At 31.5% G+C, this 24,847-nt stretch overlaps 1 protein-coding gene across 1 annotated transcript in view; it reads right to left on the bottom strand.

The window, feature by feature from the left end:
- Positions 1-578: 578 nt before the first annotated feature.
- The window catches only part of LOC143082981 (uncharacterized), a 42,727-nt gene continuing 18,458 nt past the window's right edge, over positions 579-24,847 (bottom strand). The window contains exons 13-35 of the mRNA XM_076259042.1: positions 23,622-23,688; positions 22,403-22,509; positions 21,167-21,325; positions 20,437-20,559; positions 19,797-19,898; positions 19,207-19,264; positions 18,663-18,809; positions 17,608-17,687; positions 17,228-17,337; positions 16,216-16,320; positions 15,823-15,901; positions 13,946-14,060; positions 13,078-13,158; positions 11,641-11,750; positions 10,807-10,920; positions 8,217-8,378; positions 6,135-6,263; positions 5,641-5,771; positions 4,958-5,095; positions 4,505-4,628; positions 2,655-2,751; positions 2,018-2,125; positions 579-983 (exon numbers count right to left, since the gene is read on the bottom strand). Of these exons, the coding sequence (XP_076115157.1) occupies positions 916-983; positions 2,018-2,125; positions 2,655-2,751; positions 4,505-4,628; positions 4,958-5,095; positions 5,641-5,771; positions 6,135-6,263; positions 8,217-8,378; positions 10,807-10,920; positions 11,641-11,750; positions 13,078-13,158; positions 13,946-14,060; positions 15,823-15,901; positions 16,216-16,320; positions 17,228-17,337; positions 17,608-17,687; positions 18,663-18,809; positions 19,207-19,264; positions 19,797-19,898; positions 20,437-20,559; positions 21,167-21,325; positions 22,403-22,509; positions 23,622-23,688 (2,514 nt within the window). The 3' untranslated portion in view covers positions 579-915. The remainder of the gene's footprint in view (positions 984-2,017; positions 2,126-2,654; positions 2,752-4,504; positions 4,629-4,957; positions 5,096-5,640; positions 5,772-6,134; positions 6,264-8,216; positions 8,379-10,806; positions 10,921-11,640; positions 11,751-13,077; positions 13,159-13,945; positions 14,061-15,822; positions 15,902-16,215; positions 16,321-17,227; positions 17,338-17,607; positions 17,688-18,662; positions 18,810-19,206; positions 19,265-19,796; positions 19,899-20,436; positions 20,560-21,166; positions 21,326-22,402; positions 22,510-23,621; positions 23,689-24,847) is intronic.

Genomic DNA, 24,847 nt, shown 5'->3' with positions numbered 1-24,847 from the left:
CTGAGTAAAAAGGAAACAATTGACATATCTATATAATTGTTTTTTCAACGAATATTTACATCAAATAATAATCATCAGTGGTAATTTTTACCGTGTATCCTATTATCACGTCCATATTTTATTTGGTTTAAGATTGCTATTGCAGAGATAAGACAAAGTGTACTAGTTAAGAAGCATGTGAACAGTTGTTTCTTGCTCAGCATGGTCTGATTTAGTCTTGATGGATTGTGCTTGAAAATGATACCTTTAAATAACTAAGAACCATATTTCATGTGGTGTGGGATAATACAAATATGCATAAATATAGGAATCTGATGTTCAGGAGTTGTTGATGTGGTTAAAGGTATTTTTCGTTTGTCTTGTTTTTATAAAGATTTAACCATTGGTTTTTCTGTTTGAATGCATTTATACTAGTAATTTTGGGGTTTTTTTATAGCTTGCTGTTCAGTGTGAGCCAAGGCTCCGTTTTGAAGGCTGTACTATAATTGTTAACTTTTTACACATTGTGACTTGGATTGAGAGTTGTCTCATTGTCTCATCTTCTTATATCTATGAATACACAACATGTGACGATAATATACAAAATTCAGATTCTTTATTGTCTATAATATATATTCACTGAATACATTGAATTAAAAATATATAGTTCTAAAAATATCAGTTAATGCATTTCTTACAAGTTATATCATATTTAAAAAAAACATTTGTATAGCATATAAATAATAAGTAGCAATTAGACATTCAAAAAATTTCACTGTTTATGTGTGATAAAAAAGTAAAGATTGTTAAGAGTAATCTCTTCAAACTTTCACAACTCAACATAACCTTCATATATCAAATAGACACATTGCACCATCCAGACTCAACACTGTACATCTAGCTATTTATATATAGAGTACAGATAATGTTATAAAGTTATATCACAAATTGAGAAGGGTCTGCTAGACACAGCTCACACAAGTTATCAACTGAAGTTGGTCCATCTGAAAATAAGAAATAGTTTTATGTACAGTTAGTATATCTCGTGTTTTTTTATACAATATGACGTAAACTAAAATCTGCATTTTTTTCAAAAGATCTTAGAGTTAACGAGTATCATTATGGGACTTAAGAGAGAGAAACCCGAATCATACGAACACATATTGTCTATGCCAGCAGCAATAACGTTATTGTTTAGGGAATCATCCTTATAACTTATTTTCAAGATCAAATTTTGTATAATGTAGAGTACAAGTTTCTGCGACATGGGAAGCGAAGTTTTTGAACCGATGTTAACATGAAAAAACGAAAAAATGAATAAAATAACGAACTTCGAGTAAAATTCAAAACGGAAAGTCCGTAATAGAATTGCAAAATTAAAGTCTCAAACACATTAAATGTATGGATAGCTACTGTCATAATCCGGACTTGGAACAGACATTTTCTAATAAAGAAAATTATTGATGTAATCTGGTTTTATCAGAAATATGATGATAGGTCCATTCGAAAATGAAAAATATTTGATGATCCATTAGGTTTGCAAGAGTGTGTAATTTCACATAAACTTTATTATTATTTATTCATTAAACCTGCATATTTCATTTTTTGATAAAAAAAAAAAAAAAATTAAACCCTACAATACATTTATTTATCTGTTCAAAATTAGGGAACTCATCAGTAGCTGTCTTTTGTTATTTCTAAATGAGCTCTGTCATTTGTTTGATAGTTAAACTTTAATATCAAAACAGGTAAATCTACTATTATTATGTAGTATGGGTTTGGTTGCTTGTTGATGGCCTTAAGATAATCCTAATTGGTGAATTCTATGTCACTCAGTCTCTTTTAGTAAGTTGTCTTTTAAACCATCCATACAACATTTGTTCTTCATATTAAGTTCAAAAAAGGAAAACCACACATTTAAACATTTATTCGATATTCAGGACATAGTGAAATAATTTAGTCCATGATATTTTTATAATATACAGTTCATTTCTATTGATTTCTAACCAGAACTAATTTTATCTATCTAAAATCTTACTAAGTGGAAAATATGTATCTTTCTGTATATCTTGCCTGGCAGCTTCTATACATCGTTTCAAAGCAAACAAAGCTGAACAACTCATACATAATGGTGGTTCTCCTACAGCTGATAAGATCAGAATTGAATAAGATACATTTGCGATAATTGTTTCAATATCTAAATTTGCATTGTTGAGTAAATACATATTATTCATCTTAACCTACATAGTTTGTATTTGGTCAGTTTGCAAGAAGCAAGGGAAAAACATAAGCCAAATACTTGTTTGTATTGTTTTACATTTTTTTTTAGCCTTTTAAAGCTGACTATGCAGTTTGTGTTTTATCATTGTTGGCGGACAAACAGTAACCTATAGTTGTTAATTTCTATGTCACTTGGTCTTCGGTAGAGATTTACCTCATTCGAAATCAAACCACATTTTCTTATTTCATATAAAAAGGACGAATATTAAAGTCCTTAGCGAGTTGATTGGTCGTTACTTTATACCCGTTATTATGTTATTAGTTTACTAGAAACATGTTTTGTGTGTAGTATATCAACATGTTAAAATATTTTCCATATCAAACCTATCTGGAATAAGGGTATCTGTATGCTACTCCATTGAATCCTATGTGTTTCTTCATGTATATATTCTTACCTTTCGATCTGAGGACACCTTTTGGATTAGGAGCATTCTTCAGCAGTTGAATTCTAAAGTCGATTGGAATGTCTTTACCCATCGGAGGTTTGTATTCCTAGCATTAAAAAAATAATAGAAGTAAAAATTAGTTTTCTTACTGGTACAAAACGAATTAAAAAAATAAACAATGATATTAAAACATATATTCGAGAAACCTTTGACAAGATCATCACAGTAATGGTATGAAAGATCTCTTCGTTCTGTGATAACAATTTAGGACGATCTTAATCCCACTTGTCAAATGTTGTACGTCATTACTTGATATTAAAGACATTATCATAAAATTTTGACATCACAGTTTCATGTCTGACGAATTAAAGCATGATAGATCGCTGTGAGGCGTCATTAGATAAACTAATTAGAAAATAAACTAGATTTGCCATTGCAAGCAATAGCGGAAGATGTCACCCCGTTCTGGACATTGTCACAGTAGCAGCAACCAGTTTGAGTGTACCAATGTCACATGGCACGTTTAGTATGCATGTCTTTGACCCCCCTTTTTTTCTTCTCGTAGAATAAGAGTGATGTCTATATATAGTTGGGGAACTCTTTAAAATCTTAAATTAGACACACGCGCGAGGAGGAAGGTGGCGTCACGTGATACTGAAGTATATTATCGTGGACTTACATTACTAGTCTTTGTAGAGGGGACATCAGAACAGACAACATGTGTATATATTGACAGAGCGGCATACTAACTGTTCATTTTGTTCTTCAATATCTCGCGTATCACACGATACATAAATCTTATCTTGTACAATTTAATTACACGCTCATCGATTGATTTCAGCTAATGTATACTTTTGCAGGTGTTCGATTAACGGATGTGTACTTAAATGCAAGTGCAGAAATGTCAATTATGTGTACTCTTCGTGTTTCTCTCTTGATCAGTGGCGATTTCCTCTTCAGAGCACGATTTTTTGTATAGAATAGAAGCACGTTAAATTATATATTCGTTTTCTTCTAGCATATTCTAGAAAATGATTTGCACATACTCTAATAATCACAGAATTTTTCTCAAATTTTCGAATTTTTTTATGTTATTATTTTTTTTTAGCGGTTTCCATGGCAACAGCGGCCATTTTGAAAATTTCAAAAATAGATGACATTGCAATAGCATATAACCGGGAATTAACTTAAAATTTGTAAAAAAATGTTACTTTGACGTTTTTTTCCAATGTGCACTTTTAGCGTTATCTCCATGGTAACAGCCGCTATCTTAAAAATTCCAAGGCAATGAATTCTACAGTTTATACTACTGTTTCAAAGATCAGGTTTTTGGTCGTATCTGTAACGTTTGATTTTCTATGAATTAATTAAGGATTTATTTTCGTTTTTTTCACGTTTGGACTGTTTCCATGACAACGGTAGCCATTTTAAAAGTTCTTAAGATGGATGACATGCCTTCTAACGATGAGTTATTAGTTATCAAGTTTCATTTAATTTGGACCATTTTTCGGCTTTTTACATTTTTGCCGTTACCATGGTAACGTCGGCCATCTTGGAAATTCCAAACCCAAGGTGCACATCTGCACATGGGGATTGTCATTATGGTGCAGTTTTATAAATGTATGTCAAGGCATCTACGAGAACTGGGCTGGACAAAAGGGTTGAAGAAAAATTCGTAGAATAACAATATATCACCCTTTTTTGAAAGGAGTGACATAATGATCAAGGGTTGCAGATTTCCCACTACCAAAAGGTTTATTTCAAGATGTCAAGTTTCCGTTTTAGGAAAAAAATTATTATGAATAAGAACAATGTATGAATATGTTAAATGGTAACTTGATTAAGAATCATCTACTCACCCATGTACTATTGGTTAATAGTTCACCAGTCTGAGGATCGAATTTGAGGTTTTCTGACAGACAATATCCAAGTCCCATTGTAAAAGCACCTTCAACTTGTCCTATATCTACCATCGGATTCATACTGGAAATATTGGAAAAAGTGGAAATGTAATTTTACTTTGAATAGACGATTTCAGATTATTTACTACAAGTAAGGTATTACCAAAGCCGAGGAACAGAATGAAAGCTTTGCATGAGGGAGATATATGTATTCCTTAATTTACATTACATCTAATTTTGTAATAGAGAATTAAAATAACACAATATCTGTATTTAGTTTATGGAATAGATAATTTCATGAAGTTAAAATATTTGAGATCAAACTCCGAAACTGTGGTGACGTTGTTGTCAAAGTCAACGAAGTGTAGTCAACATGAAGTTACCGCTGTTTCGGAGTTTGATATGAGATACCTTTCCCCGCAATCAAACAGCATGTCTACTCTATTGATAAGGTATTGTCCAGTAAGTACATCTAGTTCGACTTCAGTGCAGGTAACACCATAAGAATTGTATTGTGGTTCCTCTAAAAGCGTCCCAGGCTCGAATGTACTATAAGTAAAGTATATGTTAATTAACGTTATTTGTAGCTTTGTACGCATAAACCAATAGGCTTCGGAGTCGATCATGCATACTATTTTCTGTTATTTGAATCGTTGATTAAAACATTCAATTGAACTTTTCGCTGAAAGTTGTTAGTGAAAATACAAGTGCATTAGTCACTGGAATATAAATATTTGGCTATACATTTATCGAAAATGTGTTACAATATTATTGTTTTTTAATCTTGTTCAATTTAATTGGTATGTAAGTTATCCGTAAACTGTAGTCTAATTTTTTTTGCTCATTATTGTCTATGTTTACATCGAAACATTAATTCTATACGTTCCGTTTGTAAAATGTTTGTCTCAACATTTATATGGGAATTACTAAGAAGTAGTTACAAACATTCAAAAATCCTTAATTCGTCTTAAAGCATCAAAGTTCTTAACTGAAAATATGAACAAATTAAAACCAGAAGGTAAATACAAAAAGAGGGACACTTGGAAACCTAAAATAAAACAAAAGACAACTATTGACAACAAAGAAATGCTTACACATATCTGGCAGACAGGTCCACTTTATCTAATAGACATTTTTGGGTCAAGTCTTTCCATGAAGGGTTCTGCATTTTAGCTTTCACTGGTGCCATCCTTGATCTTAATGCCGTGCAACAATTCAATACAGCCTGCAACCATTCAAAACCATTTTTCATGATGTATTAAGTAGATATATATCATCGATTTTTTTTTTTCATTTCAATTCAATATTGAATATCATTGGATTTGGAAAAAGATCAACATTCTTGCATGTTAAATAAAAATCATTTTTTTAACAACTTTACTAAAAACTTAGAATTGATAAATTGAATGTCTTAGCTGAAAGTACGCATAATCATATATATATTCATATTCGATATTTTAAGCATTACATCAAAATTCATCTTTAATAACAAAATATATGAATTTAAAATGACTTAGAAATTTAAACAGGAGTTTTTATATTTATCAAACATTTAAGTGTCCCAATTTTCGAACGGTATTGTCCTTACCAAACAGCACAGTTCACTGCCAATACTTCCACCGGTTACAAAATCATTAGCATTTGATGTTGTCTGGGTTGATTTAACACTTATAATGTCAATTGGTACACCGAGCTCAAATGCGCAGACTTGTGCTACCTTGAAAATAAATAATGAAAATAATCATGTTCATAATTTTATAATGACACTTCTAGTTTATAAAATAATTGTTTTAGTTTTGAAATCTATATACTACTGATATTTTTGAAAAAAATGATAGATTTTATATATGATTTGAATAGAAAACTGTACTATTATTTTAAAACATTTATATATTTATGGTTGTCTAGATCTAATTTCATTGAATGATTAATATTGAGACACGAATACCTCTTTCCTTGACATAACAATGTAATTAACATAAACTTATTTTTACTTGCTTGAGGCCTAGTGGCAAATCTTTCCTGCATTTGCGGAACGCGAAATTCTGCATATAGGGCATTACATTCACACCTGATACTCAAACTAAAGTCCCTATACCTAAATATCAAACACTTAACGAGAAGGTGTGAATATGAGTTTTATTTATTAAATAATTTATATTCGTTTGTGCTGGCGAATTAGAATATAAAGAATAGATAATAGCGGGTTAAAGGTATAAAGAATAGAGAAAAATGGCATAAAACATTAAATACTACAAAACTAAAGGACCCTATCCAAACACAAGTTGAACACATTGGCGTCATGCAGTATCTGCGCGGTTGCACGGTCATCACTGTTCCTAAGTTTTTCAATGAACTGACATAGTTCATAAACGCATATTATGTGCATGCTTGCAATTGAATACCTATATATGCATTGCTGTTGATATAATGTTTAAGATTTATAAATCTTACTCCATATTTTCGTTTGATATTATTAGTTACATAGTGCGCTACTAACCTAATGCGATAAATATGTTGTCACTTGCACACTGTTTAACGGCTTGATCGTACTGACTATCTTAACCTATGTTATTTAGACTAGTTACCTATCAAAGTGGTTAACTCTACAATTCTTAATAGCATAAAAACATACTTCTTTTTGTCCACGCAAAAACAAATGCAAACAATGACAATTTGTGAGCTCTAAATGTGTTTTATGAATTTATTTCAATCGTTCATAATGAATTCACTCGTCTTTTGAAACCTTTCAGATTGCTCAACACTGTGTTGTTTTTATAAAGGTACGTAACACAACTACTTACCGTGAATTAAAATAAGCTGCGCCTACTAAACAAATATGAAATATGCACGGTCTTCATGAATTTTGTAAGTTTTAATCGATCATTTTCCTAAATATGTATGGGAGGTAAGATAATAATTCCTGACTATTAAAAGTCAAAAAACTTTTCACGTCGTTCTGTTCCAGAATATTATTTAATATACAAAGCTTATGAAGATAAACTTTATAAGACTTGTCTTTTTTACTTAGATTTGTCGACTTATCAAAAGGTTATATGATATGCTTATCAAATGAGAAATAATACTGTAAAGCCATAATTTGGCTTTTGGTAAAAGAAACAAAACATTCTAGATAAATCCTTTAGTGGATATTTAAGTCCAATAAAGCCGAAAAACAAGACAACAAAACTTGCCTCATGCGTCTTCATTCTTTCATATTTTTTTTAAGTATTATCAAAGCATTTTACCGTATATTAAACGATCTGCTGATGTAATGAAAATTGTATACAATAATAAGTTTTGGCGGTCGTATAAAACCTATATAATATATATAACCTTGAAAATATGCACTGGTAATGAATTCATAAGAAAATTAAATCAGGCCATTAGTTCTTTCTATCTAATTGTCAAATATTTGATAGCTCACATTACATAATGGTTCTCTTCATTTGGAAGACCGAAGGATGTCGTTTATTTGTAAACTAAATTTTTTGGTCTGTAATGTTTCTTTGAGTTTTTATTTTTTTCTTTAATTAGAGATCTTCCGTTTTGAATTTTCCTGGAATTCGGTACGTTTGTCATTTATTTTTTGCAATTTTGCCTATCAATTATTTTCATTTTAGGAGTTTGAAACATTGCCCTGTTTTCATGAAGCAAACAACTTGAGTACCTTTGTGTTGATCCCTTGTCCCATTTCAACTCCACCGTGGGCGATAGATATACTTCCATCCCAGGCATATATATTTACAATTGCATTGTAATGAATGTAAATATAACTTATTTCAAACTTCATTGGAACAACGGATAATCCTTTTTTCTTCCATCTGTTTGCCTGTAATATTATGTTAATTTATATCACCCGTCAAATAAAATTTATTTAAAATGCAATAATAGTTTCTGTATTTGGGGCAAAGCATCACCCATTGTTTTATAAATTGTAGCGTGTTTGCTAAAACTATCCATTTTAGACCTTCATGCCAGCCTTTATGTCGATAATTCCGTATATAATAAATTTAGTCCTGGTATCTATGATGAGTTTATATACAACCACTGGGTCGATGCCACTGTTGGTGGAGATTTATTTCCCCGAGAGTATCACAAGCCCAGTAGTCAGCACTTTTTGTGCTGACATGAATTGTCATTGATATGGTTATATTTATAAATTTACTGTTTACAAATTAAAATTGTGGAATTTTTTGAAATACTAAGGCTTTTCTACCTCAGGCATAGATTACCCTAGCTGTATTTGGCAAAACTTTAAGGAATTTTGGTTCTTAATGCTCTTCAACTTCGTACTTTATTTGGCATTTTTAACTTTTTTTGATTCGAGCGTCACTGATGAGTCTTTTGTAGACGAAACGCGCGTCTGGCGTATATACTAAATTTAGTCCTGGTATCTATGATGAGTTTATTTGAGAGGTTTAGCTAGCTATAAAACCAGGTTTTATCCACCATTTTCTACAAAAGAAAATGCCTGTACCAAGTCAGAAATATGACAATTGTTATCCATTCGTTTGATGTGTTTTCTCATACAATTAGGTACTTGAATTTTCCTCGGTGTTCAGTATTTTTGTCCTACGCGACATATCATAAAACGGGAGCGATGAGAGATCGGTTTTTAATTGGATTGCTACATAACTACCATACACTTTTTTTCCTTTTAAATACAGGCAATAGACAGAAACATCACAAATGATTCTCTTTTGTTATATCAGATCGTCTTTAAGGATGTAGTTAGGTAAAATTAGAAAAATCAAGAATTTAAAATTGATACTATAAGTTGAAAGAGCATTAGTTAAGAAACAAATTAAGCTAAAAATATTGATAGGTCATGGAGCTCCTTTTCAAGATATTTGATTTTTAAAATATGGCGGGTAAAGGCTGACTCGGACTTTAACCTTATATTTGTATTGGTATTATTTGGGTCTCAAAAGAAAAAAAATCAAAAATCTGCTTACATTTTGGTAAATGACCTTTTATGAGCTATTGAAGTCTTATATCAATAAATAAATTGGTGTTATGGGGCAAAATAGTGTATGTTGTATTGTATGGGAAAAGACCAAGGAGTCCGAACATTTGACACAAATTCCAAGACCTCACCTTAGTACATCCTTAAATGACTATGGTGTGGTTGGCATATCTTACGCAGTCTAATATATAAACATGAATGTGTCCAAAGTACACGGATGCCCCACTCGCACTATCCTTTTCCATGTTCCATGGACCGTGAAATTGGGTAATTATCTAATTTGGCATTAAAATTAGAAAGATCATATCATAAGCAACAAGTGTACTAAGTTTCAAATTGATTGGACTTCAGCTTCATCAAAAACTACCTTGACCAAAAACTTTAACCTGAAACTCCCACTTTCATTTTCTATGTTCAGTGGACCGTGAAATTGGGGTCAAAAATATAATTTGGCTTAAAATTTAGAAAGATCATCTCATAAGCAACAAGTGTACTAAGTTTCAAGTTGATTGGACTTCAGCTTCATCAAAAACTACCTTGACCAAAAACTTTAACCTGGACGGACGAACGGAACCACAGACGGACGGACGGACGGACGAACGGAGCCACAGACCAGAAAACATAATGCCCCTCTACTATCGTAGGTGGGGCATAAAAAGAAGATGTGGTATGATTGCCAATGAGACAACTATCCACAAAAGAACGAAATGACACAGACATTAACAACTATAGGTCACCGTTCGGCCTTCAACAATGCGCAAAGCCCATACAGCATAGTGAGCTATAAAAGGCCCCGATAAGATAATGTAAAACAATTCAAACGAGAAAACTAACGGCCTTATTTATGTAATAAAAATGAACGAAAAACAAATATGTAACACATAAACAAACGACAACCACTGAATTACAGGCTCCTGACTTGGGACAGGCACATACATAAATAATGTGGCGGGGTTCAACATGTTAGCGGGATCCCAACCCTCCCCCTAACCTGGGACAGTGATATAACAGTACAACAAAGTATATTTTAAAGTTATCACCTCTGGGTACTTATTAAACGGATGTATAATACCTGCACTTTCCTATTGTTTAAAACCACGTTTTTGATCCTTTTTGAGGGTTTTGTAGTCGGTTATAATACAATTGGTCTATATCTAAAATCTCATTTTTTTTTATTTTTTAAACCTATATAACAAATCTTTGATTGTTTTATTGATACAAAATCAATATTAACTGATATGAGAAATGCTAAAAAAAATTGGATTGAAGGATTAGCATTAATGTAAAATACCTGGTTGAATGCCTGGACTGATGTCTGTCTCTGTTTTACTCCTGCTGATGTCATCAAGTCTGTGGTCAATTGCCTGATATTGCAATACGGGAGTGGCCTATTATGGGGTGTTGTCTGCAAGTATAAGACGTTATTCGTACTGAACCAATAAATTCTTGCTTATTGCATATAACCATATACAGACTGCATCTTGTTGATAAACTTCAATTGGATAAAATTTAAAAGAAGTCTCTCACGAAGTTAGTTGGGATTGTTAGTTTATCTATTGATCATTATGTTTTCATATATTGTAGAAGAAACATTTCAACACAATGCGCACTTGATTCGATTTTCTTTTCACATTTTTTTATCAGTTTACATGACACAATTTCAAAACTCATTTCTATTAGAGGTGTTACTCACTTCATCTGAATCCGTGTAATTCTCTTAGTTAAAAAAAACAAAGGGAGCAATTGGCAGCTTCCGAATTTGAAGAACCATGGGTAATTTCATTGTGTGTACCCCAAAATGAAAATTACGTCATGTCCTTTGTTAAATTTTCATAGTTTATGACATTTTTAAACAATCACGAAATTTTGGTGCACACTTTTGAAAATATTACCCAGAATGCAATACATTCTGAAACGGCGAATTGATTAGACATTTATTTTTTCAAAACACTTTCTTGAATACATTGGTCACATAGAAAAACGAGAAATTATTACAAAAGCCCCTCCACGAAGTTACTTGAAGCTCGGAATTATTTGCTTTTCTTATTTTGTAGTGTTATTCACCTTTATTTTGAATGTGCAATAAATGGCAGGGAATTGCTCAAAAGATGTTAAATTAACGTACCTGTCCCTTTTGATACAAATTCAGAACCCTGACATCTGTTGGGTCCAATTGTAGTTCCTTTGCAATATGTTCCATTATTGATTCCATGATAAATATACCTGGAGTTGAACCTGTTGAATATAAAGGCATTTACAATTATCCATTATCATATAATAATTTATTGTCATAAAGTACTTTCAAATCAATTCTTGAAGTTCGTCGGATTGTTGTAAATATAATGATATTGTGTGTGACTGTCATACAAGTGAGAGGTTATAACACCAGGTTAAATCCACTGTATTATACATTAGTAAATGTCTGTTCCAAGTCAAGAATATGATATTTGTTTTCCATTTGTTTGATGTGTTTGAGCTTACAATTTTGCCATTTGATATGGGACTTTCCGTTGAGTTTAACTTTGAGTTTGATTATTTTGTTATTTACTTTTTGAGAGATTGTACGCTGGTGTACTAAATTTGTCTGACCAACCAACGGGTAAGAAGTATCTCTTCCGGTCAAAATATATACACACACAAGCCGCTTGATATACATTTTTATATAAAGTCAAATATATCATGGAGTGCAATCACACGGAGGAAGTATTACAATGGGTTAGGGATATCTCTTCCTATCAAAATATATACACACAAAAGCCGCTAGTATATACATTTTTTATATTAAGTCAAATATATCATGGCGTGCAATTGCACGGAGGGATTATAACAATGGGTTGGGGGTATCTCGTCCTATCAAAATATATACACACAAAAGTCGCTTGTATATACATTTTAATATAAAGTCAAATAGATCATGGCGTGCAATTGCACGCAGGGAATATTACAATGGGTTTGGGGTATCTCTCTCTATCAAAATATATACAAACAAACTCCGCTGTTATGTTCAAGTCAAATATATCATGATGTGCAATCGCACGTAGGGAATATTACAATTGGTGGAATTTTATATGGAAATCGGTCAGGAAGTATAATCTTTTTACTGTTTAGATGTCTGTAAAAGCTGTGCACTGCTTTGTTTTCACTAAACTGATATGAATGATATCATGTAAAATTATTTTATTTCTAAAAATGTCACTGATTGTGTTATTGATAGCATGATTCGTATAAAAGGGTTTACTTTTACGAACACATAGCCTCTGACCTTTAATTGTTAGACTTGTATGTGTGTTTTTTTTTTATTTTAATTGATTTATATGTTTTGGAGTTCAGTGTAATGTTTCTTTTCTCTGAACTAGTACACAGTTTTATTTAAGGGCCAACTGTTTTTCTCGGTGCGTTGAAGACCCATTGTTGACCTTTGGCTGTTGCCTGCTCTTTTGTTGGGTTGTTAACTCTTTCACAGATTCAATTGTCATTTCTATGGGTATGGGCATTCGCCAACATCAATATATAAATAAGGGCATTGTTTTTGAAATTTGGTTAAATGAAATATCACTCTTACCTGGTGCTCTGCAGTACGTATTACAAGGTTTGTTTGTTTTGACAATTTTCGGGTTAATTTTCCAGTTCTCACAGTAGTAAGCTGTATACAAAAAAAAACTATCATATGATTTTTTACCAAAAAAAAACAGTAAATACAATTTCGATATAAAATGATAAAGGATGTTTCCTTAATTTATAGATAGAAAAAAATGTGTCTGTGTACATTTAATAACATGACACTAACAAAAAGTATACTGTTTAATCATATAATATGTATATAAATCAGGTATCAATAATATTGAACAAAAGGAAACTTGTAAAATTTACTGTAGATTGCTTATAAATAAATGGCTCTGAAACAACAACCATTTCAGATCATGTTTTTGACAAAGAGTCACACATTAAATTTGATTTACTGTTATTTATCCGAACAATTTTTTTTCTTTTTTTTTTCTTAATCTACAGTAAAAGTAAATGGAAATTTATGAAACTAAAAGAAAATATGACCAATATTTTCTGTGATAAATAGTTTTTGAACTGCACCTTTTTCCCCAAAAAAAACATGTTCTTAATTCCTAATGGAGCAAAAACTGAACAGAAGCTTGTAATCTTATGAATATTTACTTCCTAAATGAAGACTAAAAGTGAAATGCTTGTTATCTGTATTTTTATATACTTTTTTCTTATCTTGTAATTGTAAATGGTAGTCGATAGTTGCCACTACATTTTGTTGGACATCAAATGTAAGAAAGAAAATTGTCAGAACAACAGGCGATCGATAAAGACAAAGGTCACAATTATAACCTTCCAAAATATCTAATATTAGCTAATTGACACAGCAATGAAAAACCCTTATTCTTATAAAAACTATTGAGCATTCATTTTACCATTATCGATGAATCCATATACAGAATATAAGGTACTGTCATTTCCATTGTATCCTACATCTGCATACAGTGTCATCTTGATTCCATTCAATTTCCCCTGGTCAGTACATCCAACCTAATGTTAGATAATGTTATTCACTTAAAGTTACTTTTAGAAATGAAGGTGTTAACATAAGAATCAATGCATAGAGCTTCTCTAATCTTAGTAAGAGTGTTACATTTGTAGGTTAATGGTTTAATGCATTTTCCAATTTATCTGATGCCTAGAACGAAGGGAAGCTTAAAACAGTTATACATTGGATTTTGAGCTTTTATGTACATATTACAAAATATCCTAATAAAAGATAACAAATATTTCAAATATTTCAACTATCCCAATATAATTTGTCTCCAGCTACTTTTCATCGCCATTAATATTCATGTAAAACTGGCTCCCGGTATAGTCAAATCTGCAAATGAATACATTTTCCAATTTATCTGATGCCTAGAACGAAAGGAAGCTTAAAACAGTTATACATTGGATTTTGAGCTTTTATGTACATATTACAAAATATCCTCATAAAAGATAACAAACATTTCAAATATTTCAACTATCCCAATATAATTTTGTCTCCAGCTACTATTGTTCGCCATTAATATTCATGTAAAACTGGCTCCCGGTATAGTCAAATCTGCAAATGAATACATTTTCCAATTTATCTGATGCCTAGACCGAAAGGAAGCTTAAAACAGTTATACATTGGATTTTGAGCTTTTATGTACATATTACAAAATATCCTCATAAAAGATAACAAACATTTCAAATATTTCAACTATCCCAATATAATTTTGTCTCCAGCTACTATTGTTCGCCATTAATATTCATGTAAAACTGGCTCCCGGTATAGTCAAATCTGCAAATGAATACTATTTGAACTAAAGAACAACTGACAAAATATGAATTACTATCTTAATTTGATGCGACTGTCGTACAAGTGAGAGGTTTAGCGCAATAAAACCAGGTTCAATCCATTTGAAAATGCCTGTACCAAGTCAGGAATATGACAGTTGTTGTCCATTCCTTTCATGTGTTTTTTCATTTAATTTTGGCATTTGATTAAGGACTTTCGTGTTATATTTTCCTCGGAGTTGAGTATTTTTATGATTTTACTCTTTAAATCAATTGCTCCGTGAGTATATAAAGTGTTAAGGACGATGTTATAAAGAATGAGTATGACCATATGGTTAAAAATTGGGGGAAACATTTCCACTAGAAAGAAAGACATCTTCTTTTGTGCTTCTGTTGATACATAAGAACGCTGAAAAGAGTAGGTTCAGTAAGACCCCTTTTTGGCCCCAAAATATAGCAGTTTTACAAAGTTGTGAAAATGTAATCCATTTATTGGAAAGAAGAATGCTTCTGCTACATAAATATTGGCTATTTTTGACAAGACAATGCACATATATCGGGTGCTAGCATAATAAAGTCATGCTAAAATACTGCAATCTTTACAATTTCAGCATTTTAGTTAAATTTTAGACGGTTCCGTCTTAAATGAAAGTGGCCGCATTCGTGTTCATTCATAATATTGAAATGCAAGTCGTATTTAAAGATTGAGGATGAACAAGGATACGGCCATTTTCATTTTTGACAAAAGCCATCTAAAAGTGATGTTTTTTTTGCATATATGATAGATTTTTAATATTTAAGCTTGAATCGGAGCGTTTTTAATGACTTAATCAGTTAAAATCTTTCACATAAAATAATTGAATCAATTGAAATAGACACTTAGTGTTTAAAAAGTGTTCAAAATATTTCGTTAGATGAACCTGAAATTTGAGGTTAAAATCGGCCCTTACCGGACCTACTCCTTTAAATATCATGACATAAGACATACTGTATAGTCAGCTCTATAGGCAAGTCGTCCTCCAAGCATCTTCATTTGAGTGTGAAATTCCAAATTCAGTTTAACAGGCCTGGAATTAAATAGTATTGGATGGTTTTTTTTAAATATATCTTTCTCGAAGTTTTCTTTAAAGATCTCGTTTCATAGTTTTCAATACAGAAATGTCAAGGGAATATGTTACTTATTGATCTAGTTCCTTTTTATTAGAAAACGAAACATGATTTTGAGGATTTTAAGACAAACACGTAATTGAAATATGACGTATAGATCTTCTCTCTGATCAAACATATCATTTTTACATGTTATGTATTCATTGATATTTTAAAACGTATGACTCAAGCTAAAAACATATAATAAATTATGAAATATGAGAATTATCTAAACCTGTTCAAAATGTGTGCTGCCAGCGCACAACCCGCAGACACTATAAAATTCCTTGTTATTTTAAATCCAAATGCTCCACCAATTCTTTTAACCTTTACATTAATTCTGAAATATATTAAGTATATAAGTATTAATAAAAGAACGATACTAGCAAAACTGACATTGAATGCTTGCAAATTGTATATATTTTGCGTCCAACAATTTTATTCGGTAGACTAATTGATAATCTTATCAAGTAAGGAGCCAGTAATTCAGCGGTTGTCGTTTATTGCTATGTTACTTTTTTGTTTTCCGTTCATTGTTTTGTACACTTATTAGGCCGTTGGTTTTCTCGATTGAATTGTTTCACTTTTGTAAATTTTGGGTCTTCATAGCTGACTGTGCAGTATGGGGTTTCTTCTTTATTGAAAGCCGTACGTTGACCATTAGATGTAAATTTCTTTGTCATTTGATGTCTTGTGGGGGATTTTCGCAATACCAATCATACTCCATCTTCTTTTTTATATTATGTTAAACAGAGAGCCAAATCAAGGTATAATATTTATCCCGTTAAAGACTATTGAATTTGAATCTAATTTGGGTTTTTTTTTCCTTTTCTTTATCAAATTCTGTTATGTTTTGTATAGTTGTCAGTAAGATGAAAACATTTTATGTATTCAATATAGAAAGAAAATAAATGTAAATAATAATTATATTACAGCAACACAAAATCTAAATAGATAGTTATGACAAATACTAATCAAGTTACAATTTAGATTGCAAAAGGCCTACCATTGTAAACTCTTAATATGACAACAAAGACAAAATCAAACATATAACTAAAGGTTCTGTGGTATATTAATATGTTCATGGTGTGTGTCAAATTTTAAAAGTAGATTTTGATTTAAAAGGTGTGTGAGATCTACAACATCTGTTAGGACTCCTTTGTATTGCATGTTCACGACTCACGAGTTTTTAATGTGTAATGATAATTTACCATAATACGTTTTATACTATACCGCTAAAAAATTACCTGCTTTGGGGAACTCCTAAAACCAATGCAACAGCTCTCTGTGAGTTGTCAATCCACTGAGTAGACGTCTCAACGTCCATTCCTTCGGGTGTAGGTTTGCAGTAACTGATCTGTTTTATATATTAACATTCAAATATGGAATTTTTCTCACACAACTTAGAAAAACTTATTTTTATATTTTTTTCATTTTTACTGAAAAAATTATTAAGAATAGGGAATTGATATATCTATTTGTTAAAGTTTTGATAGAAATAAACTCATCACAGATACCAGGATTAAATTTTGTATATACGCCAGACGCGCGTTTCGTCACAAAAAACTCATCAGTGACGCTAAAATCCAAAAAAAAAAAAAAAAAAAGAAAGTTCATTCATACATACCTGTGTTTCCATTGGAAAATGTTTTTGTTCGCCAAATTGTATGCTTCCAGTTATTTGTTTGGTGCTATTAGTGATTGCAGCTGTAAGAGGTAAATCCAAAATGGTTTAGAATATAAAACTAAATTTAAATCTTTCGCATGATGATTAATTAATTCGTATTGTCCATTGTAAAGTCTACATTCTTACAGTGCAAACTACAAAATTTTGTTTGGCATTGTACGAAATAAAGTGTAAAATTTATATACATGTATGTACATGTTCCATAACTAATCTTTGTGGTAATGCAATAATAATGGTATGCAGTGTAACATGTATATTCATGAAATGTTTCAATCTGTTGATAGCATTGTTGTATGAAATATTTCAGAGGAACTGCAGCTATCAAATAGTTTTGCTTTGTTGATATATAGTTATCGTGATAAATTATTCTTGATATCCTTTCCGATTGTTTACAGATGCAATGAATATTGTGAAAAATTTTCATCCAAAAAATCAATCACAAAATGTAAAGCATATCGATGTCAGTTATCATCAGCTGATGGTAAAGCGCTGTTTATCGGCTTTACATTTTTGATAAATTATATATATTCAACAGCAAAAGAAAGGCGAAAGATACCATCGGGATATTCAAATTCATAGGTCGAATACGACCTGACAACGCCATGCAAAAAAACAAAAATTGACAAAAAGACAAATGAAAGTACACAAAAACAACACAGAAAACTAAAGATGAAGCAACACAAACCCCATTAAAAACCGGGATGGTATTAGGTTATCCGGTTGGGTAAGTAGATCTGTTTCCATTTGTGTACGTGTCGGACCACTAGCGTTCCCTCTCATTTGTAGATGTAACTGAAACACTGAACAATTTCAAAGCCTAAAGAAAAAAAAAACAGGACCACAAAATGCCTTACAACTGTAGCTGTCAGTTTATGTTTTATTTATTACTGACATATTATACTGTTTTTTAAAAGGAAAACATATAACATCTACCACCTACGCTTAAGTGTTGTCAGCTACTAACAAATGTGAACATGAATTACATTGTGTCTTACTTTGAGCATCGCCTTTCGTAAGAGGATAAATGTCTGGTAAAAATGATCCCTTGTTTATCCCATCATCTAAAGACAGAATTGGTGCTTTTTTATCAGAATATGTCACTTGAACTTGTTTGGCAGCTCTGTTTGCTGTTTCTTCGTCCACTGAAATTAAATAGTACAAAACCAAATTGCCTTCATAACATGTCGTCATATAAATATTTTTTAATGGTACAATCAGGGAGTATCTCATTTATTTAAAAATTATTTGACCAGTTAGGCAATGCATAACCAATGGTCGTCCAGTCAAAAGATCGTCCCAAAGGATTATAAAATTATTCAAATTAAGATATGAATTAATGGTTTCGTCGTTTGTATAAAACAAGTTCTTAAGATAACTTACATGTATTTAAAGTAAGGAAGTTAAATATTACACAATCAGAATGAGTTAGTAAATTAAGTGAAATTATTACTAATCAAGTATTTGTATTTGTATGAAACTTTTATTTGTATGAATCTATAATACAAACACCACTTCGCTAAATTTAAAAGCAAAACAAACCTGCAACAATGATTGCCAAAGCCTGGCCAGCATACATAACATCGCCTCCACATAATACCTTTAAATAGAATAATCAGAAACAAGTAGGCATCCGTGTTAAAAGACAGTAAAACCAAATGATATATTTTTATAAATTTAAGCTGTAATATTTCTGTATATTCTAGAGAGTAAAGATAGTTCAATTGAATTTTGAATAGTTGATAGTTTGATATTTTGTATGTTTATACAGTTGTTTGTCTTGTCTTTTGTTTTGTTTTGTTTTTCCTTTTTTTGACAGGTCGTTTTCAGTTTTTTTGCGACTACTTGATGAGTTTGAATATCTTTTTTGTTCCTTCTGCCCCTGTGTGGTAGCCAATTAAACTAAGAAGATCAATGATATACTAAGATACCTCATATTACCGTTTTCGTAATATCAGCGTTTCCTTCAAGTCAATCACGTAGAATCAAATATTGTTCCCTTAATTGTTTAATTAAATTAAAAACTAAAACAATGTTTCCCGGAGATTTATAAAGTTATCGCTGTTCTCAGCCTTTTTACTATTTATAACAATATTTAATTATCCTGAAAAGAAATTCATTAATAAACTCACCTCTTCCGGAACAGAAGGGATTTCGGATGCTATTGAAGAAAAGCAGTTATTTTGTCCAGGAATATCCTTTGCAGTTATAAATTTCAATACTCCTGGCATGCTCTGAATTCAAAATATTATCTTAAATTCCAAAATTATGCGATTTAACGTTAAAACTTTCCGACATATCAGTTTAACTATTAGAATTGAAATACCAGAAAAAAAATAATTTAACTGCTTTAGTTAAGTAAGGTTCGTTTTTCGTTGCTTTGCTGATGTTGGTAAAGTTTTCAATTTCATAAGGTTGACATGAACACAAATAAATGTCGGGTATTTTTTCTATCACTTATTGTTTTAAATTTACAAGTTGACGCAAAACATGTAAACAGTAGACAACGCAATTGCTGTTGTTATTTTAATGTGAAATAATAAATTATTTTAAATTTCAAATGTATTGTGTTTTTTTTTTTCTATTAGATTTTTAAAAAAAAATCACTTTATTGTTGTCAATACCCATTGACATTTAAATCAAAAGTTTTACAACAAAAGACATGTAACATAATCTGGTTTCATGTAGCAAAATCTTACTTTGCAATGATAAGTAAAAAAATATATATTCAAGTACATATTATATAACAATTCATTTCAATTTATTTATTACCAAAGCTTTGGATGGGTCCATGCTCTGAAGTTTTGCATTTCCAACGGTGCTTATAACAAAAGCAGCATACAGAGTACCTTGTTCTATTGGAATATCGTTGATATAATCTGCTCTGCCAGTGGTCTGTTCATATACATAATCAAATTAACCAATAAGAGTCAAAATACACAAACACAAATATAGTAACGAATCTTAATAGCATCCTGGTGTTAAGAAGATATCACGTGTCACAAGTCTGGAATTGGTATGACATAGTCTTTCCCGAACTAAATTTATTTATTGATTGTTGTATTTTAACGACAAGTGGTTTTTACTGCTTTGCAACTTCGTATTGGAGTTGGTCTTCTAACTGTTTGGAATCGAGCGCCACTTGTGAGTGTTCTGAGGACGAAACGCACAGCTTGTGTACTTTAAACCTGGTATCTTTGATTAGTTATTATTTTAATAAGTGTATGTTACTTGCTACATTTGTAAACCTCTATATGTCTTTTGTACTTTGGTTCAGTTGTTGATCAACTGTGTTATTTACATGCTCGTTTTATACACTCAATTTAAATTAAAAAAATTAAAATAATTCCTTTTGTGAATATAAAGTTGCGAATTATAGCAGATTGGAAAATCATTTTACATGTAATATCTAATCTGAAGATTTCAATGGTCGAAATCCATTGTAGCAGACTATCTACCTTTACCCCTAAGCATTTAAGGAGAAAATACGAAGAAAACATGCCTGGTCTATAGCTTCCAACTTAATCATTGGTTCAGTAAGTGGCCATTCCAACGGCTTGGTATCATATGACTGCTGTCCGGATGAAAGCGGTCTAATAAGAGGTGTCGAACCACTTCTATAAATACCTTTCGCGGTATCACCTACCACATCAAGAATATACTGAAAATATAAGATTATCTCAAATGAAAAATAATTGACTGACATGTTTGAAATATTTTTCTGAAGTTAATCGATCTATATATCTAAAAACAGTCTTGGACTCCTTGCCAACTTATGTGCGTTCTTTACAATTCCCTCAACAATGTATTTATTCAAAATATTTTAGTTAAGAATCGTCTTGTTCAATCTAATATAACAAAGGCTGTCATAAAGGAAGGTGGCAACCGTTTCCTCTTTTTTTCGTGTTTTCCGTCATTTTTCATTTTTATTATCATTATTTGTAAACAGAATTATATTCGCCCGTATTGTTGCTAATAAATAGGAAGCTATCTTAGAAACAGTTTTTTTCCCTTAATGCAAGGTAAATACACAAAAACTGTCTCATTAGAATGAATTAACAAAGAAAGTCATCATTTCAGGATATTTTTAAATGATACTATCGATATAATCTATAGACTATATTTGGGATTTTTTTGTCTTCATGTTACAAGTATATGATGAATATAAATTCCCAAATTTAATCTGTTGGCTACTATAGAATCATTCAGTGTCACATGAAGCAAATCATATCGACAAAAATTCATATCTTAGATAGATCATTAAGACCATTCGCTATAATGATAGTAGAAAACCGAATCCCCGAGTTATGTACAAAATTTGATTAATTTATATTTTTAATTATTTAAAAATATGTGTTGCTAATTATTTTACCCCGTTAAGGTGTTAAATTTGACAAAATGAACGATAAGTTCGATGAATAATTTAATGTACTATATTTATATACCAGAGTAATTACTTAATTCGTTTAATAAAAGATTGCTTTTTTCTAATTTGTTTTATACAAAAACAAATGAAGATATGATAGTTATATTTTTACCAAATAATAACAAAAGTTATGATGCAACATATTTTTAATTAGTTTTTATTTCTTTTGCAGTTTTCAGTAGAGAATGCACGGTTATAACCACGCATTGGCACATGAAGATTGATAAGTTATTGCTTTACGCTGTATCAGTACAAAAAAGGCTATATCAAGGCGATGTATATGTAGAAAGTTAGGATAATAAAATCACTTACACTGTAAAGATATCCTATTGCTACGTTCTTTCTGTATGCGACACTAGGCTCAACAGCATCAATGTTAGGATCTGGATTAACTTCAGATGCAAGAGTAGTCAATGCGCCTGCAGATAAAGCAAATAATTTAAAATGATTAAAAGAGGGACGAAAGATACCAGAGGGACAGTGAAACTCATAAATTGAAAATAAACTGACAACACCATGGCTAAAAATGAAAAAGAAAAACAAACAATAATACACATGACACAACATAGACTCAAAAGTAAACAACACGAACCCCACCAAAAACTAGGGTGATCTCAGGTGCTCCGGAAGAGTAAGCAGATCCTACACCACATGTGTCACCCGTCGTGTTGCTTATGAGATAACAAAACCGGTAAATAGTCTAATTCGGTAGGTCACATTTATGAAAGGGAAGGGGATTGCAGTTGCGACGTAAGTAACATATTAGATATCATTTGGGAAACGGTTATACCATAAGAGTCAACCAACTCGTGATGGCGTCCGTAAAATTGATTAATCTCTACCAACTAATAGCACAGCCAATCAACTTACAGAAACAGTTTAGGTTTAGTTCACGGATACAAAAAGAAAATGTATCTTTAAATTTATTTTTAGTTTTTCTTTCAGATACAATGATGATGCGCTGTCATTCATTAATAAACGTTTCAGTGAGTTCTTGCATCTCATATATTTAATAAACATGAAAACAGGAGTTGTTTTATTTTTATTTGATTCTAATACAGACGGAGGACTTCAAACTAGACTCTATGACAAAAGTCATGATTAAATTTCAACAATTGTCAACTTCTCAATTCGTAGCAGTGACATACCACCTGCCCTATCGTATGGCGTTTACATACACAAATATTTAGCTGGAGTTGCATGTTCTTCATGGATATATGAGATTTGAAATCGTTAAACTCCTTTTTTGCCTCTGAATTTTGCAATTATTCACTTCAGTATGCTTATTTATAAGACAGACACCTAGTTTTTAGAGTACACTGTGAATTATTCGTCTTCAGTGTCTTAGTATGTTTGGAAGGTTAAAACAAAACAAACCTAAATAATTCTCATTATTTGGAACGCCAGATGATCATTTGTGTCTACATGAGACTCATCAATGGCTAACATTGGATTTATGATTCCCTAATTCTCTGTATATATCTGTAAATATTATACCCGCTTGCTAGGTATGTTGTGAGATACATCTTACCTTGTATTACAGATGGGTCTACCAATGATTTGCCTGCGAGGTAAGTTTCAGTCTGTACTGCGTGAATCTTAAAAATTAGAGTTATTATATAATTTTCACCACAGGGTTTGGGTTTACGAGATTTGGATTAATTCCATTTAACTTGATTTTAACCAGTGCTCAACTGACGAACATTAGCTAATAAAACCTATATGTATTTGCCGGGCGGGTGATATATGCATGACGTATAACGCCTACCCTATCGACGCACCTTGTCCTGATCTGTATATATGCATACCAAGCTTTGGAATCTTTAAGATTGAATATTCAAGAAAAAGATTAGATCAGAAACGCGCTTAGGACGCTCGAAATTATGAGTCATATTTCATTTTGGAGTTCATTCGATCCACTCAGTTTTAGATTTTTACCTTGATTTATTTTGTATCCTCTTAGGGAGCTACCATTTGATTTTTATGGGGGGGGGGGGCTAGGATGAAAAATTGTGTCCTGCATTTTTTTTTAGCTGTAATCTCTGTCCTGCCTTTTTTATTTTTCACTCTGTTCGGTCCTGCCTTTTTATTTTTTAGTTTATCCTGACTTTTTTTTTTACCTAAATTGGCGTCCTGACTTTTTTTTTTTTTTTGCAAGCGTCTCATCCTGCCTTTTTTTTTTTTACTCAAAACTCTTTTTTTTCTATTTTTTTTCAAATTTAATCCTAGCCCCCCCCCCCCCCCCTAAAAATCAAATGGTAGCTCCCTTAGTGGATTTATGGATTTATGGGATTGTAAAGTCAGTAAACTACATTTATTACAACTAATTTGCTAGAGCGCAGTGTGTTACTTAAACATGCACTACTTGTATCTAAAAGCTTGTTCCACTGTGAAATTCAAATATAGTTTCAGTTCATTTCAGTGATTTTGATTCATACAATAGTATTTTATTTCTTTTGATTTTTTTATGCGACTATCATACAGGTAAGAGGTTATGCTAGCCATAAAATCAGGTTCGATCCACCATTTTCTACATAAGAAAAAGTTTGTACCTAGTCAGGAATATGACAGTTGTTACCCATGCTTTTGATGTATTAGAGCTTTTGGTGTGTTAGAGCTTTTGATTTTGCCATGTGTTTAGGGACTTCCCGTTTAGAAATTCCCTCTGGGTGCAGTATTTTTGTGATTTACTTTTTGATTAGAGGTGGATAGGTGTTAAATTGGAAATCTTATTTTTTTACCCGGATGTTTTTGTGT

The sequence above is a fragment of the Mytilus galloprovincialis genome, chromosome 7, assembly GCF_965363235.1.
Source record: "Mytilus galloprovincialis chromosome 7, xbMytGall1.hap1.1, whole genome shotgun sequence".
In the NCBI taxonomy this organism is placed as follows: domain Eukaryota; kingdom Metazoa; phylum Mollusca; class Bivalvia; order Mytilida; family Mytilidae; genus Mytilus; species Mytilus galloprovincialis.
Note: the sequence above shows the minus strand (reverse complement) of the source record. Positions and strands in the feature narration are given on the sequence as shown.